We start from the raw sequence: 14,471 nt of genomic DNA on the forward strand, positions 1-14,471 counted from the left end.
TCCAAGCTGTCAGTGCAGAGCCCGACTCAGAGCTCAATCCCACAAACCGTGAGCTCATGACCTGAGCTGAAATCAAGAGTCTTGATGCTCAACTGACTGAGCCACCCCGAGGCCCGTGTGTCTGATATCTTTAATTTGACACTGTGTTTTCAAGGCTCATCCATGTCAGTACTTCCCTCCTTTTTCTGGTGAATATTCCACTGTTTGGAGGTCTTAGTAGCTCACGAAGCTATGACAAACCACCACAGATGGGGGGATTAAACCACAGACCTGAGGACAAACAACATTCTACTCTCAACATTCTACTCCTGGCCCCTCCCCCAACTCATGTTCTTATCGCATGCAAAATACATTCATTCCTTCTCAAAAGCCCCCAAATTCTTAACTCCTGGCATCAACTGCAAAGTCTGAAGCCCAAAGTCTCATCTAAACATCATCTTAATCAGACACAGGTGAGATTTGTGGTATGATTCATCCAGAGGCAAAATTCCTCTCCAGCTATGAGCCTGTAAAATCAGATAAGTTTTGGGTTTCCCAAACCCATAGTGGTGGGCAGGCACAGGATAGACATTTCTATTCCCAAAGGGAGAAATCAGAAAGAAGAAAGGGGGGTGGCACCTGGGGGGCTCAGTCTGTTCAAACTCTTGGTTTTGGCTCGGGCTGTGATCTCAGAGTTCTTAGGATCAAGTCCTGCATCAGGCTCTGTGCTGGTGGCTCAGAGCCTGTTTGGGATTCTCTCCCCCCCACCCCCATCCCTTCCTTGTTTGTGCTCTCTCTCAAAATAAATAAATAAACTTAAAAAAGAAGAAGAAGAAGAGTGGCACCTGGGTGGCTCAGTCAGTTAAGCATCTGACTCTTGGTTTTGGCTCAGGTCATGATCTCACAGTTCGTGGGATGGAGCCCCACATTGGGCTTGTTGCTGACAGTGGGGACCCTGCTTGGGATTCTTTCTCTCTCTCTCTCTGCCGTCCCCCATGCTTGCCCTCTCTTTCTCACTCTCTCTCTCAAAATAAATAAACTTAAAAAAAATACTTAAAAAAAGAAGAACGTGGTGGGGCGCCTGGGTGGCTCAGTTGATTAAGTGTTGGACTTCGGCTCAGGTCATGATCTCACAGTTTGTGGGTTTGAGCCCCGCGTCAGGCTCTGTGCTGACAGCTCAGAGCCTGGGGCCTGCTTCGGACTCTGTGCCTCCCTCTCTCTCTGCCCCTCCCCTGCTTGTGCTCTGTCTCTCTCTCTCAAAAATAAATAAACATTAAAAAAAATGTTTTTAAAGAGTCATATGCTCTAAGGACTGAACCATTCTTCCTTTTTCTTCAAGAGCGCATGCTCACAGCTGAATAGCAGTATGACCTGGTCCTGTAGGATCTCAGAATTCCAACCGCCTTCCTTCCTGTGGCCCTGCTTCCTCTGTCCCTTTAGTTCCAACGGTCAGTGTCTCTGCTGGTATAATCCTCTCTTTCTGACCTCTGTTGAGATGGCTGATTAGGTCCATGGTTCACACTCAAGCTAACCTTGTCAAATGGTCAGCCGGCCACATCCTTGATGTTTTCTTTTTATTAAACATCTTTCTGGGTTTTCTTGCCATATGGACAGGCTGAGAACTGTCCAAATCTTCAGGCTCCGGTTCCTTCTTATCTAGCGATCCTCCTTCACTGCCTTTCTCTCCCCTTGCATTTAATCACGCTCAGCGGTCAGGGGGAACCAAGCCTTCCTCAAAGCACCGGAACACCAAGACCATTTGGCCGAGTCCTGTGCCGCTTTATCACAAGGATTGCCTTTTCCCCACTGTCCGAAAACACGTTCCCCATTTCCGTCTGCGAACTCTTCGGAGCGGCCTTCGCCACCCCTCCTTCTACCAACGTTTTGCTCGTGAGAAGGTGGGCGCTTCCTCCCTCCCGAGCCTTCATCGGAACCGCTTTGAGCAGTCTCTTCTCTGCAGTCTGGGCTGCTTCTCGCTGCGCCTCAAAACCCTCCCAGCTTCTTCCCGTGACTGTTTCTGCTTTTGTCGGTGTGCGTGGCAGCCGCGTCCCCCTTATCGGGACCCATCTCTGCCTTGGGCGGCTCGGGCGGCTCTGCTGGAGCCAAATGCCATAGGCTGGGAGGATTTCAATCACAGACATTTTATGCCTCCCGGTTTGGGGAGCCGGGAAGTCCAAGATCAAGGTGGCAGATTTCGGTTCCTCGCGAAAGCCTGCTTCCTGGCTTGCGGACAGCAGCCTTTTGGCTTTTCATCGCCTCTGAGATTCGTTGTGACACAAAATATGTGGAGTTTCCCCAGTAACCGATTCTCTGATTCTCCGGGGTGCGGCAATTCAACTCATTTCTGACGTTATCTACCTGGAGTGAGCACCAAACCCGCCACGTTCAAGGGCTCAGTCCTACGAGACTGCCTCTACTTCCGAGGCCAACCGCAAACGGGGTGCCAGGCTGCCTACACTTTGCCCGGATGACTCCAAATTTGGAGGGTCCCGTGACAGCTGCCTCCGGTTGGGTTATGTGCTGCTAGAGTGACTCACAGAACTCGGGAAAGCGCTCCCCTTCCTATTACTGGTTTAGTAGAAATAAAACGACTCAGGGACAGCCAGATAGAGGAGATGCTCAGGGCTGGGTACTGGAGGGGAGGGGGGAAGGAGGGTGGGGGACGGTGGGGCAGGTTGGCAGTTGCCACATCCTCCCCACGTGTATCACCCTCTCAGTACCTTCACACGTTCACCAATCAGGACACTCTCACGGTTCAAGAGTTTTTACAGAGCTCAATCTCCAGTCCCCCACCTACTCCTGGGATTTGGTGGGTGGGACAGAGGGTTTCCAGCCTCCGGGAGCTGCCCCCATCCTGATGCTATCTCTGGGACCCACCCCAAGCCACTTCATTAGCATAAACTTAGGTGTGCTCCAAAGGGACTCCTTTAGGAATGATGGTAGACACTCCTATCATTCAGGAAATACCAAGGGTTTTCGGGACTCTGTCCCAGGAGCCAGCGATAAAGACCAAATATATATTTTTATATCTCAGTGCTTTAAGCGCATTCTGGAAAGACGTTTTGGAACGGAGACAGGGAAAATAGAGGGACCCCGTGAAAAACTGTTTTCACTCCTTTTCCTACTTCTTTTCTTGCTCAGACTTAACCCCCACCTTACACACGCCTTGTAAAAGTCAAGAATTTAACAATTTCTTTAGAGTCTTACAGCACAATAGATAACATCTGGAGACTGACCGGGCAGCCTTGTCACGAACACTTTCCAGACCACTGACTCACTAAGACCCCTGGATTCAGGGCACACGTGACTTCGGGCAAGGACCTAAAACTTGTCTTTGTTTCTGGATGCCTGAGAAGACACGTCACCGCACCGCAATCCTCGATAGAAACCCTGGATCCCAAGCAAAGACGAGACTCACTCTTTCTCTTTCTGAGCCTCTCGGATGCTCTGTCCATATCTGCGCTCTCTGTTTATCTTTAATAAACTCTGCTGTCCCTTCCTCTTGGCTCGTGTTTGGTTTCTCTCCTGTGCAAAACCAAGGACTCTCTTGGCTGCCCCCACAGGATCCTCCTCTGGGTCCTTGGACCCAGCCAGCCTGCATCAGAACCGTTCAGTAAAACGAGGAAGAAATGGAATAAATAGGTGAATGATCTCTGTCGCTTTAAAATGCAAGAGGCTACCCTCGTGGTGTTTTACCGCAGTTAACTATTAGAAGCGTTTTGTCCCAATTGCTTAGGCTGAACTCGATTCAGCAGACATTCAAAGAGGCTCACTAGGTTTAGAGAATATGCAACCAAAGCCATGAAAAATGAATGATGAATTCAATAGAAATTATTTTGACCTTAAGGAGTGAATTATAACCAAAAAAAAATATTTTTTAAGTCATACCCAAAGCAGTAATTCATTATGACAATTCATTTCGAATAAGTGTAATGAAACTGTTCTTGAATTGATAATCCAATTAAGGACAAGAAATGAATGAAAAGATTTAAATTTGTGTTAATTTGCATAAAATATGCCACTGGGTGTGAAACATAATACATCACTGGGGTGCGAAACATAATACATCACTGGGGTGCCTGGGTGGCTCAGTCGGTTAAGCGTCTGACTTCAGCTCAGGTCACGATCTCACAGTTCATGAATTCAAGCCCCACGTCAGGCTCTGTGCTGACAGCTCAGAGCCTGGAGCCTGCTTCAGATTCTGTGTCTCCCTCTCTCTCTCTCTCTGCCCCTCCCCCACTCATGCTCTGTCTCTCAAAAATAAATAAACATTGAAAAAATTAAAATAGCAAGCTAGTATTTATTTAGCCACCTATTTCTCAGAAAAAGCTGTCTCAGAAACCACTGAGGGGGAGGATGGGACTTTCTTTTGCTAGGAAGGTATCTGTTTGGTGCTACTGAAGTTAACTCTACCCAAGCTCCAGCTGTGAAATGTGTGACAGGTGACAGAGACTAAATCACATAGTGCTTTTCGTTGTTGTCCCTGCATGTGGTCCAAGGCGATCTAATCTGAGTGAGTTTCAGGATTCTAGCTGGGAATGATGGGACAAGATGATCAGTCTTCCTCGCAAGGCTTGGGTGAGGAAATATGCCCCATCCTCGGAGCCACCTGAACACCCTGAATGAAGCCAGCCAGAAGAGGAAGCAGATAATGCAGAAAGCAGAGAGAGAGAGAGAGAGAGAGAGAGAGAGAGAACCAAGAAGAAACCTGAGTCTGCTGTTCGGCCTCCTGAACAAAGCTGACCTCAAAGTCTACTTCTGGACTTGGTGGTGATGTAAATCAATAAAATCCATTTTTTTGTTGAAGCCAGTTCGAGGTGTGCTTTTCTTTTGCACAGAAGCTGTCCTAAAAACTAAACACAGTGCAGTTGGAGAGAAGCACCTGGGAATTCCTAAGCATTATTGAATATAAATTGTGAAAAATAGGCAAGAACTGATTCTCATTTTTCCTGGCCTCTTTGCCTCAGTTTATATTACCCAGATATTGATAAGGATAATGATTATGATAAAAATACTTGTATGTTCTCAATACAGGAATCCAAATATGACCAAACAAATAAAATCCTTTAAGCCGGGCTTCCACTCTTTGGGTTTAAGCAATCATCCTCTGCCAATGGGAAGAGACTCAAAACCCAGTGTTCGTGGTAAGTGGTATCTCTATTTTGCAGATGAGGGACACTGAGTTACAGAGAGGGTAAGTGATTTCCTAGGAGGGTCACGAGGTTGGGTAGGGACAGAGCCGAGAGTAGAACCATAGGCTTGAACCTCTGTACTAAACGTCTTCTGGACTGCTGATTGGTTTCATGTCCTCATATTGGTGGGCGGTATTAATGTCCTTTGATGTAGATTCTCAGATCTTTCCACTGTAGACACTAGGAATCCACAAGACTGGAGAAGGGGCAGGCATAATTCACGTTCAAAAGTACGAACATCTCAAAAAAAAAAAAAAAAAGAAGGAAAGAAAAAGTGAGCATCTCAGCTAAGTACACATACCTTTGGTAGCTCACTACCAATGGGTCTGAATGGAGAAGGGTATGATGTACAGAGAAAGGCTGAAAAGTGCTATTCACCAAAAGAAAGGTTGAAAAAATAGGCAATAATAACAGTAATAATAATAAAACACTTATATAATGCTTACCATGTAGGGGTCAAGCCAATTTCTAAGTACTTTACAGAGGTCAGCACACTTAATTTTCACAACCTATGAAATAGTTACTATTCTTACTCCCATTTTATAGATGAGGAAATTTTGACCCTGCAGTATTGTGATGTGTAAGAAATATATATCTGGTCATACAGATGACCAAAATAGTTTTTTTTTTTAATTTATTTATTTTGAGAGAGAGTAAAAAAAACATGAGCATGGGAGGGGCAGAGAGAGAGGGAGAGAGAGAATCCAAACAGGTTCCATGCTCAGCACAGAGCCTGACGTGGGGCTTGATCTCATGAACCCAACCCTGAGATCATGACCTGAGCTGAAATCAAAAGTCACGCTGTCAATGGACTAAGTCACCCAGGTGCCCCCAAAATAGTTTTCTTATATATATTTGGTCTTCATTTACAGATCCTGGCTCACACCTCTCCAAACCCTTGAAATTTCCTGAGTGTCGAGTGGGATAAATGTGTCTTTTGTTGCATTAAGGAAGGTGATGTCTGGACCTCACCCAAGGTGAGGGGCTGGGTACCGGGGTGACCAACCACGTGATAGGAGGGTTGGAAATGTCAGCCCCACTCTCCACCTCCAGGAAGGAGAGAGAGACTAGAGGTTGAATCAGCCAATTAGTCAATCCTGACTTTGCAAGAGAGCTTCCATAAAAACCCCAAAGGACCGGCTTTGGAGAGCTTCTGGGTTGAACACATGGAGAGTAGAGGGAATGGTCCTCCTGGAGAGTGCAGGGAAGCTCTGTGCCCTTCCCCCAGACCTCACCCTGTGCATCTCCTCATTTGGCTGCCGATTCATGTCCTTTACGATATCCTTTCATAAACTGATAAACATGTTTCCCTGAGTTCTGTGAGCTGCTTTGGCAAATTAAAGGCACTTAAAGAGGAGGTCAGTGGAACTATCTGTAGCTGGTTGGGCCAGAGGCACAGGTAACAGCGTAGGGCTTGCAATCAGCATCTGGAGCGTTGGGGCTAAGGTGCGGGGGGCAGTGTTGAAGGACTGAGCCCTTAACCTGTGGGATCTGATGCTATCTCTGGTGGATGGTGTCAGAATGGACTTGAATTCTCAGACTGGTGTCAGAATTGCTGGGGGCTGTGCGTGTGGGAACACCCCCTCCTACATCAGGATTGGGTCCGGGAACCCAAAGAGAGACACAGATTGTCTTACATGAAGTAACATGCTCAAGGTCACCGTTCGTAAAATGGGCAAGTCAATCTGAAATCGGATGACCTGGCTCCAGAGTGTATATTCGGAATCTTATTCAGAACATACTTAGTATGTTCCTCGTGATGAATCATTTCACCTTGGGTCAACCCTACTGCTTTATAAAATGTTGTACCTTTTTTTTGTTTTGTTTTTATTTATTTTTGAGACAGAGAGAGACAGAGCATGAGCAGGGGAGGGGCAGAGAGAGAGAGAGAGAGTGAGACACAGAATCCCAAGCAGGCTCCAGGCTCCGAGCTATCAGCACAGAGCCCGACGCGAGGCTCGAACTCACAGACTGTGAGATCGTGACCTGAGCCGAAGTCAGACGCTTAACCGACTGAGCCACCCAGGCGCCCCTAAAATGTTGTACCTTTATTCCTCACGTATGTGTCTCCTCTTTCTTCTGCTATTTTGGCCACTAGAACACCAGGAAGACGTTTTTTTAAAGTTTATTTTGAGAGAGAGAGAGAGACAGAGTGCACACACGTGAGTGGGGGAGGGGCAGAGAGAGATGGAGAGAGAGAATCCCAAGCAGGCTCTGTGCTGTTAGCACAGAGTGCCACATGGGGCTTGAACTCATGAACCAGGAGATCATGACCTGGACTGAAGTCGGGCACTTAACTGACTGAGCCACCCGGGTGCCCCAGAAATGATTTCCATAGAGAAAACTTCTCTTTCTTCCCTTCCTTCTTTCCTTCCTTCCTGCCTTCCTTCCTGCCTTCCTTCCTGCCTTCCTTCCTTCATTTGTTGTTGGGCTCCGTGCCCAACATGGGGCTCAAACTCACCACCCTGAGGTCAAGTGCCACGGGCCCTACTGACGGAGCCAGCCAGGCACCCTGAGAAAACTTTTCAATTCTTCATTTCTTCATTCCTTGAATATACAGTGTGCCTACTGTGTGCTCATGTGTGCTTGTTGTTGGGAACTCAGGGACATTTAATGTTTCTACTGAGTTACACTTTGCATATTCCAAAGCTTTCTACAAAGGTCTTCGTGCATATAAACCTTATTCTAGGTTGCTGCTCCCAAATTCAGAGGTGTTGGCCTCTGACTATAGGGGCAAGGTGAGGAAAGTACCTGACCACAAGGAAGCTGAAAACGCAACTCCCCACCTTTGGATACTGTGAGTTGTATGTTCTTTCTCAAGGCTTCACAAGGCAATTTTGCCCCATCTCCCAGGCTACGGCATGGCCTCCAGGTAAAGATGTGCCAGATTCTGGTTTTGATCTGCCAACCATGTGGGTCAAATCAGTAACACGATTAAGGCCATTCGTAGGTATGTCCGTTATACCTCGATAAAGCTGAGGTTAAAAAAAAAAAAAAAGCCCCTCCTACCAAATAGCCCTAGTTCAGAAATGTACCAGCTCAGTGTTTCTGCTGTTTGTAAAGAAGCTTCACAGATTTAAAAAAGGGGGGGGGGTGTGTGTCTGGGGGGGCTCAGTCAATTGAGCATCCAACTCTTGATTTCAGCTCAGGTCATGATCTCACGGTTCATGGGTTCAAGCATGCAGGTCTGCGTGGGTGGCTTGGATCCTGCTTGGGAGTCTCTCTCCTCTCTCTCTGCCCCTTCCCAGCTCATGGTCTCTCTCTCCCAAAATAAATGAATAAGTACTAAAAAAAAAAAAAAAAAAAAAAAAAGAAAAAAGAAAAAAGAAAAAAAAAAAAAGAAGTTTCAGAGACTTTGACTCTGTCTAGATCTCCCATGTTCTGGCTCCAAGGAGCACTGATCAAAGATCTTTCCACAAAATCACTACCAGATGTTGGCCCTTCAGACAGCTGGAAAGGCTCATCCTTAGCAAAGGAATGTCTCCTAGCAGGCGTCTCCATTACCTATCCCTTCTGAGTTCGCTTACATGGAAAAAACAAAAACAAAACAAAACAACAACAAAGGAAGAAACAAACAAACAAGAACAAAGGAAGAGAAGAAGATGGGTAGAGGAGGAAAAACGGCACTTCAATTTTGCTTGTAATAAAAATGTAATTTCTTGGAATGTGACTCTTGTGTTCTTAAAAATGTTAACAGCGTTACTGAGTTATAATTTACACGCCATAAAATTCACCCATTATAAGTGTACAGTTTGATAATTGTTAGTAAATTTCTGCAGTTGTGCAACCATCCCCACATACCCTCACATTCCAGAGAACATCCATCACTCCAGAAATTTCACTCCAGTTTGGTTGCTGATTATTGTTATTTTATAACCTCTTTGTTTGGAGTCTCAGACAGTGAACTCAGTGGATACACCTATAATGGATGCTTTTTATATTCACTTTGTCTCTGCCCAGGGCAAGAATCCCTACTTTATTTCCCCTGAGATCTTTTGTAGGATACTATTTCCCCTAATTTTCTTACCCTCCATTCATTTGAAAGGTCTTTAGTTCTCCACAGATGACAGGTTGACTTTTGATATTTACTCCGTGTGCTCATCGGCATTTAATGACATCTTTGGGGTGCAGCATTTTGGGCCCTTTGCAAAATAGTCTTCTAATCAGTACAACAAACAAGCTTTTGGCTGAGGTTGAAAATAACAGGTACCCGGTTCAATTCCTGCTATGAAAGCATTTTCTGTGAATACAAGAATCACCAGTCATGAAATTAAAGGATAACTTTTTTTTTCCCATGAGGAGGTATAGATTTATCTCACCCCTTTGGAAAGTGCTTATCTTTTTTTTTTTTGAAAAAAAATTTTTACTTAATTTTTTTTTAACGTTTATTTATTTTTGAGACAGAGAGAGACAGAGCATGAACGGGGGAGGGTCAGAGAGAGGGAGACACAGAATCGGAAACAGGCTCCAGGCTCCGAGCTGTCAGCACAGAGCCCGACGCGGGACTCGAACTTGTGAACTGTGAGATCATGACCTGAGCTGGAATCGGTCGGACGTTCAACCAACTGAGCCACTCAGGCGCCCCAAAGAGTGCTCATCTTAATATTGAGGATGGCAGGGCAGATTATGGTGCCGGAGGCACGTGGAACGACGGGCGTTGACAGAGATGCTGAGTCCCAAGCCCCAGACTGAGCCCTGTGCTCAGTTACTCATGAATCTGGTACAGTGGACATTATGGTGGCCCCTCTACCATCCATTCTGCCCTTGTCCCATTTTGGCCCAGCCGGGGGCTTAGAATGGGACTGGCCACACCTGGGTCTGAGAGGGGGCCAGGACAGCTTTGGTCGTGGTTGGCATTTCCCACACCCGTAGCGACTGGTTCAGAGTTAGGTAACAAGGGCACAACTGACCCATTCAGAGTGTAAGATTTTTATTTATGGATGGTAGGAAGGCACTTCATTCTCCCCTCATTCCCTGCCTCCCACTCTTTCTTCAAGTCAGGCGGGTCAGTAAAAGCCTTCGAGTATCTAACACAGCTTGGGTTGGACTTCGTTACTCGCGGCGTCGTAAGGGGTCTTCGAGGACACGCCTTACAGTAACACTCTAAGGGAAGTGTTATTATTATCTAAACTTCACAGACTGAAAAACTGAAGGTTGCGGAAGCTTGATTTGCTTGCAAATTGCTTGAAACCCCCGTGATTTTAGGGCCCACCTCACTTAGCGTCGCGCTATGGTACCTCTCTCGTCCTGTGTGAGGTGCTCCCATTTCCCTGCGCCCTGAATGACGCAGGATGGCATCACTAGATTGAACCAACAAAACAGAGATAAGTCCAGATATGAAATATATCCCTTGAGCTTTCCATTCGAGCCCATGAATGTAAATGAACTGAGCAAAGTATTGGAAATTGCCGGGAAAAGAAATAATTCCATTATAATGAAGAGACGGCTATTTTCAAGTCAAAGGGCGGAGGGACGCCGGGTCCGAGCGAGGGCACCCTGCACAGCTCGAACAGCCCAGGAGCCAGCAGGAAGTGCTCCCATTCCAGAAAGTGGTTCCTTCTGCACTCCGCACAGTACCAGTCCCGGTGCAGGTTTGAGCGCTTTCTGAAACCATCGGTGCTTCACGTGGGGGCACATTTGCTGGAAAGGACTTTCGGTCCAGGCAGGGTCCTTTTCCTGGCGTTTGGAAAGGAGTTCAAAGTCCAGCTCCAGAGGGGAGAGAGCCCGACTCCGAGGGCAAGGTTGAAATCTTCACCCTGGGGGAGGCGCTGCTACCAGAAAAGGGACAAGGGGGCGGATTTGCATTTTGCCAAGAAGCCCCAAAGGAAACAGCATGGAGGCACAACGATGCTCAGCCTGGAAACCAGGAACTCTCTTGAAAGACAGAATGTTCACTCCAGCGTCTTCCTCTCCACCACAGTGGCTAGCAGTCTGAATGGAGCCACGCAGTCACTGGAAATAGGTCGGGAGTCTGCCCAGGAGCTTGTTACCGAAACAGTGTCATCTTTGACAACTCAGACCTCCACGCAGGGGCGGTTGGCCTGGGTCGGGAGCCTTGCCCTCAGAGGCCCGGTCTGAACTCTGCCTTTGTTCCCGTGGCTCCGGCCAGACAAGCGTTGTCAGTGCTCCACCCACCTTCCTCCTGCATAGACACTTGTTTAAAGATTCAAACGTGAGTTATCATAAAAAAGAACCTTTAAAAAACATATACAGATATATACATAGATACAGATGAGGATTAGTCGGCAAGACAGGCAACCTTGGGGCGCCTGGATGGCTCAGTCAGTTAAGCGTCGGCTCTTGATTTCAGCTCAGTTCATGATCCTAGGGTCGTGGGATCGAGCCCTGCACTGGGCTCCATGCCGAGGGTGGAGCCTTCTTGGGATTCTCTCTCTCTCTCTCCCCGTGCGTGTGCATGCTCTTGCAATTAAAAAAAAAGAAAAAAGGCAATCTTGCTTTGTTTGCTCCAAGATGGGAAAAAGCTAAGAATTGCAAATGGCTGGTTCTGCTTTATCATAATGTTTTGTATTAGGTGGGGGTGACTAGGATTTAATGTTCTAGGAGCTTTTGTAGATAAAGAAGAACATTATTCGGGGTGCCTGGGTGGCTCAGTCGGTTAAGCGTCTGACTTCAGCTCGGGTCACGATCTCGTGGTCCATGAGTTCGAGCCCCCAGTCGGGCTCTGGGCTGATGGCTCAGAGCCTGGAGCCTGCTTCCGATTCTGTGTCTCCCTCTCTCTGTGCCCCTCCCCCGTTCATGCTCTGTCTCTGTCTCAAAAATAAATAAATGTTAAAAAAAAAAATTAAAAAAAAAAGAACATTATTCTTTCATTAATGTTAATTTCAAAAAAAAAAAAGTGTTTCATTGCTATTCAACAAGCTTTAGAAATCCAGGAAGAAAGAAAGAAAGAAAGAAAGAAAGAAAGAAAGAAAGAAAGAAAGAAAGAAGAATGCATGTGCTCAGGTGTGCCAGGATACTGAAAATATCCATAACAGCATTGTTTATAACTGCCAAAATCTGGAAATATATGCTCATCAAGAATAAAATGGCTCAGGGGCACCTGGGTGGCTCAGTCAGTTGGGCATCTGACTTCGGCTCAGGTCATGATCTTGCAGTTCGTGAGTTCGAGCCCCGCATCGGGCTCCATGCTGACAGCTCAGAGCCTGGAGCCTGCTTTGGATTCTGTGTCTCCCTCTCCCTCTCTCTCTGTTCCTCCCCTGCTTGCACTCTGTCTCTCTCGCTTTTTTTTTTTTTTTTTAATTTTCTTTTAATGTTTTATCTATTTTTGAGACAGAGAGAGACACAGCATGAGCAGGGGAGGGGCAGAGAGACAAGGAGACACAGAATCCGAAGCAGGCTCCGGGCTCTGAGCTGTCAGCACAGAGCCTGACGCGGGGCTTGAACTCACGGCCTGTGAGATCATGACCCGAGCTGAAGTCGGACGCTTAACCGACTGAGCCACCCAGGCGCCCCTCTCTCGCTTTCAAAACATAAATAAACATGAAAAAAAAAAAAAAGAATAAAATGGCTCAGGGCACCTGGGTGGTTCAGTTGGTTAATCATCTGACTCTTGATTTCTGCTCAGGTCACGATCTTACTGTTTATGAGTTTGAGCCCCACTTCGGGCTCTGTCCTGACAGCTTAGAGCCTGAAGCCTGTTTCAGATTCTGTGTCTCCCTCTTTCTCTGCCCCTCCCCCACTCATGCTCGGTCTCTCTCTCTCTCTCTCTCTCTCTCAAAAATAAGCACTAAAGCTTTTGGCTTTCGGCTCGGAGGAGGCGACGGTGCAACGCTCTTCGGTCGTCCCGAATCCGGGTTCATCCGACACCAACCGCCTCCACCATGCCGCCTAAGTTCGACCCCAACGAGATCAAAGTCGTATACCTGAGGTGCACCAGTGGTGAGGTCGGTGCCACGTCTGCCCTGGCCCCCAAGATCGGCCCGCTTGGTCTGTCTCCAAAAAAGGTTGGTGATGACATCGCCAAGGCAACCGGTGATTGGAAGGGTCTGAGGATTACAGTGAAGCTGACCATTCAGAACAGACAGGCTCAGATTGAAGTGGTACCTTCTGCCTCCGCCCTGATTATCAAAGCCCTAAAGGAACCGCCAAGGGACAGAAAGAAGCAGAAAAACATTAAGCACAGTGGAAACATCACTTTTGATGAGATTGTCAACATTGCCCGACAGATGAGGCACCGATCGTTAGCCAGGGAACTCTCTGGAACCATTAAAGAGATTCTGGGGACCGCCCAATCTGTGGGCTGCAATGTTGATGGCCACCACCCTCATGACATCATAGATGACATCAATAGTGGTGCAGTGGAATGTCCAGCTAGTTAAGATTAAGAAGTACAAAGGAAACTATTTTAATAAAGGATCAGTTGACAACCAAAAAATAAAAAAATAAAAAAAAAATAAGCACTAAAAAATTTTAAAAAAATTACAAATGTACCAGAGCGCACCAAACGTCATCTTTGTACTTGGATTCAGAACCCATTTGATGCTGCAGGATAACTGGCTTCAGCATAATTTACAACTTCTTGGATTAGGCAAAACCAAAGAAATGAACCTGACTTTTGATTTTCAAGACGTGGCCTGTATGAGAAGAAAAAGATCTCTGGGAAGGAAAAAAAAAAAAAAAAAAGAGGTTAGAGTGGGAGAGAGCCAAAGCATAAGAGACTCTTAAAAACTGAGAACAGGGGCGCCTGGGTGGCGCAGTCGGTTAAGCGTCCGACTTCAACAAGGTCACGATCTCGCGGTTGGTGAGTTCGAGCCCCGCGTCGGGCTCTGGGCTGATGGCTCGGAGCCTGGAGCCTGTTTCCGATTCTGTGTCTCCCTCTCTCTCTGCCCCTCCCCCGTTCATGCTCTGTCTCTCTCCGTCCCAAAAATAAATAAACATTGAAAAAAAAATTTTTTTTTAAAATAAAAAAAAACAAACTGAGAACAAACTGAGGGTTGATGGGCGGTGGGAGGGAGGGGAGGGTGGGTGATGGGCATTGAGGAGGGCACCTTTTGGGATGAGCACTGGGTGTTGTAGGGAAACCAATTTGACAATAAACTTCAGATATTGAAAAAAAAGAAAAAAAGAAAAAGATCTCAAGAAAACAGTAGAGTCTGACACTAAAAAAGAAACAATCAAGTCAGGGGCACTGCAAAGGCCCATGCTGATTGATGCTCGCAACAGGAAGCAGCGATTCTGCAGTGATATAGCCCAGTTTTTTTTTTTTAATTTTTTTTTTCAACGTTTTATTTTATTTTTTGGGACAGAGAGAGACAGAGCATGAACGGGGGAGGGGCAGAG

The 14,471-nt window shown here is 46.6% G+C and overlaps 1 protein-coding gene and 2 long non-coding RNA genes across 5 annotated transcripts in view; 2 read left to right on the forward strand and 1 right to left on the reverse strand.

Annotated features, from left to right (window-relative positions):
* LOC123379463 lies at nucleotides 1-9,149 on the forward strand. The gene is made up of 3 exons (XR_006583897.1): nucleotides 1-452; nucleotides 6,044-6,148; nucleotides 8,603-9,149. It is a non-coding gene; the product is annotated as an uncharacterized LOC123379463 (long non-coding RNA).
* Nucleotides 4,260-14,471, reverse strand: part of LOC109502075 — a 24,400-nt gene continuing 14,188 nt past the window's right edge. For 2 of the 3 annotated variants that reach the window (XR_006583896.1, XR_006583894.1), the window contains 3 exons: nucleotides 13,633-13,787; nucleotides 9,199-9,411; nucleotides 4,260-5,411 (listed from right to left, as the gene is read on the reverse strand). This is a non-coding gene — a long non-coding RNA (uncharacterized LOC109502075). The remainder of the gene's footprint in view (nucleotides 5,412-9,198; nucleotides 9,412-13,632; nucleotides 13,788-14,471) is intronic. The other variant, XR_006583895.1, reaches the window with a different exon arrangement.
* On the forward strand, nucleotides 12,913-13,566 carry LOC105260938 (60S ribosomal protein L12-like). The gene has a single exon (XM_045035062.1). The coding sequence runs from the start codon at nucleotides 13,013-13,015 to the stop codon at nucleotides 13,508-13,510; it is 498 nt and encodes a 165-aa protein (XP_044890997.1). The 5' UTR covers nucleotides 12,913-13,012; the 3' UTR covers nucleotides 13,511-13,566.

This window comes from Felis catus, chromosome C1, assembly GCF_018350175.1.
Source record: "Felis catus isolate Fca126 chromosome C1, F.catus_Fca126_mat1.0, whole genome shotgun sequence".
Classification (NCBI taxonomy): domain Eukaryota; kingdom Metazoa; phylum Chordata; class Mammalia; order Carnivora; family Felidae; genus Felis; species Felis catus.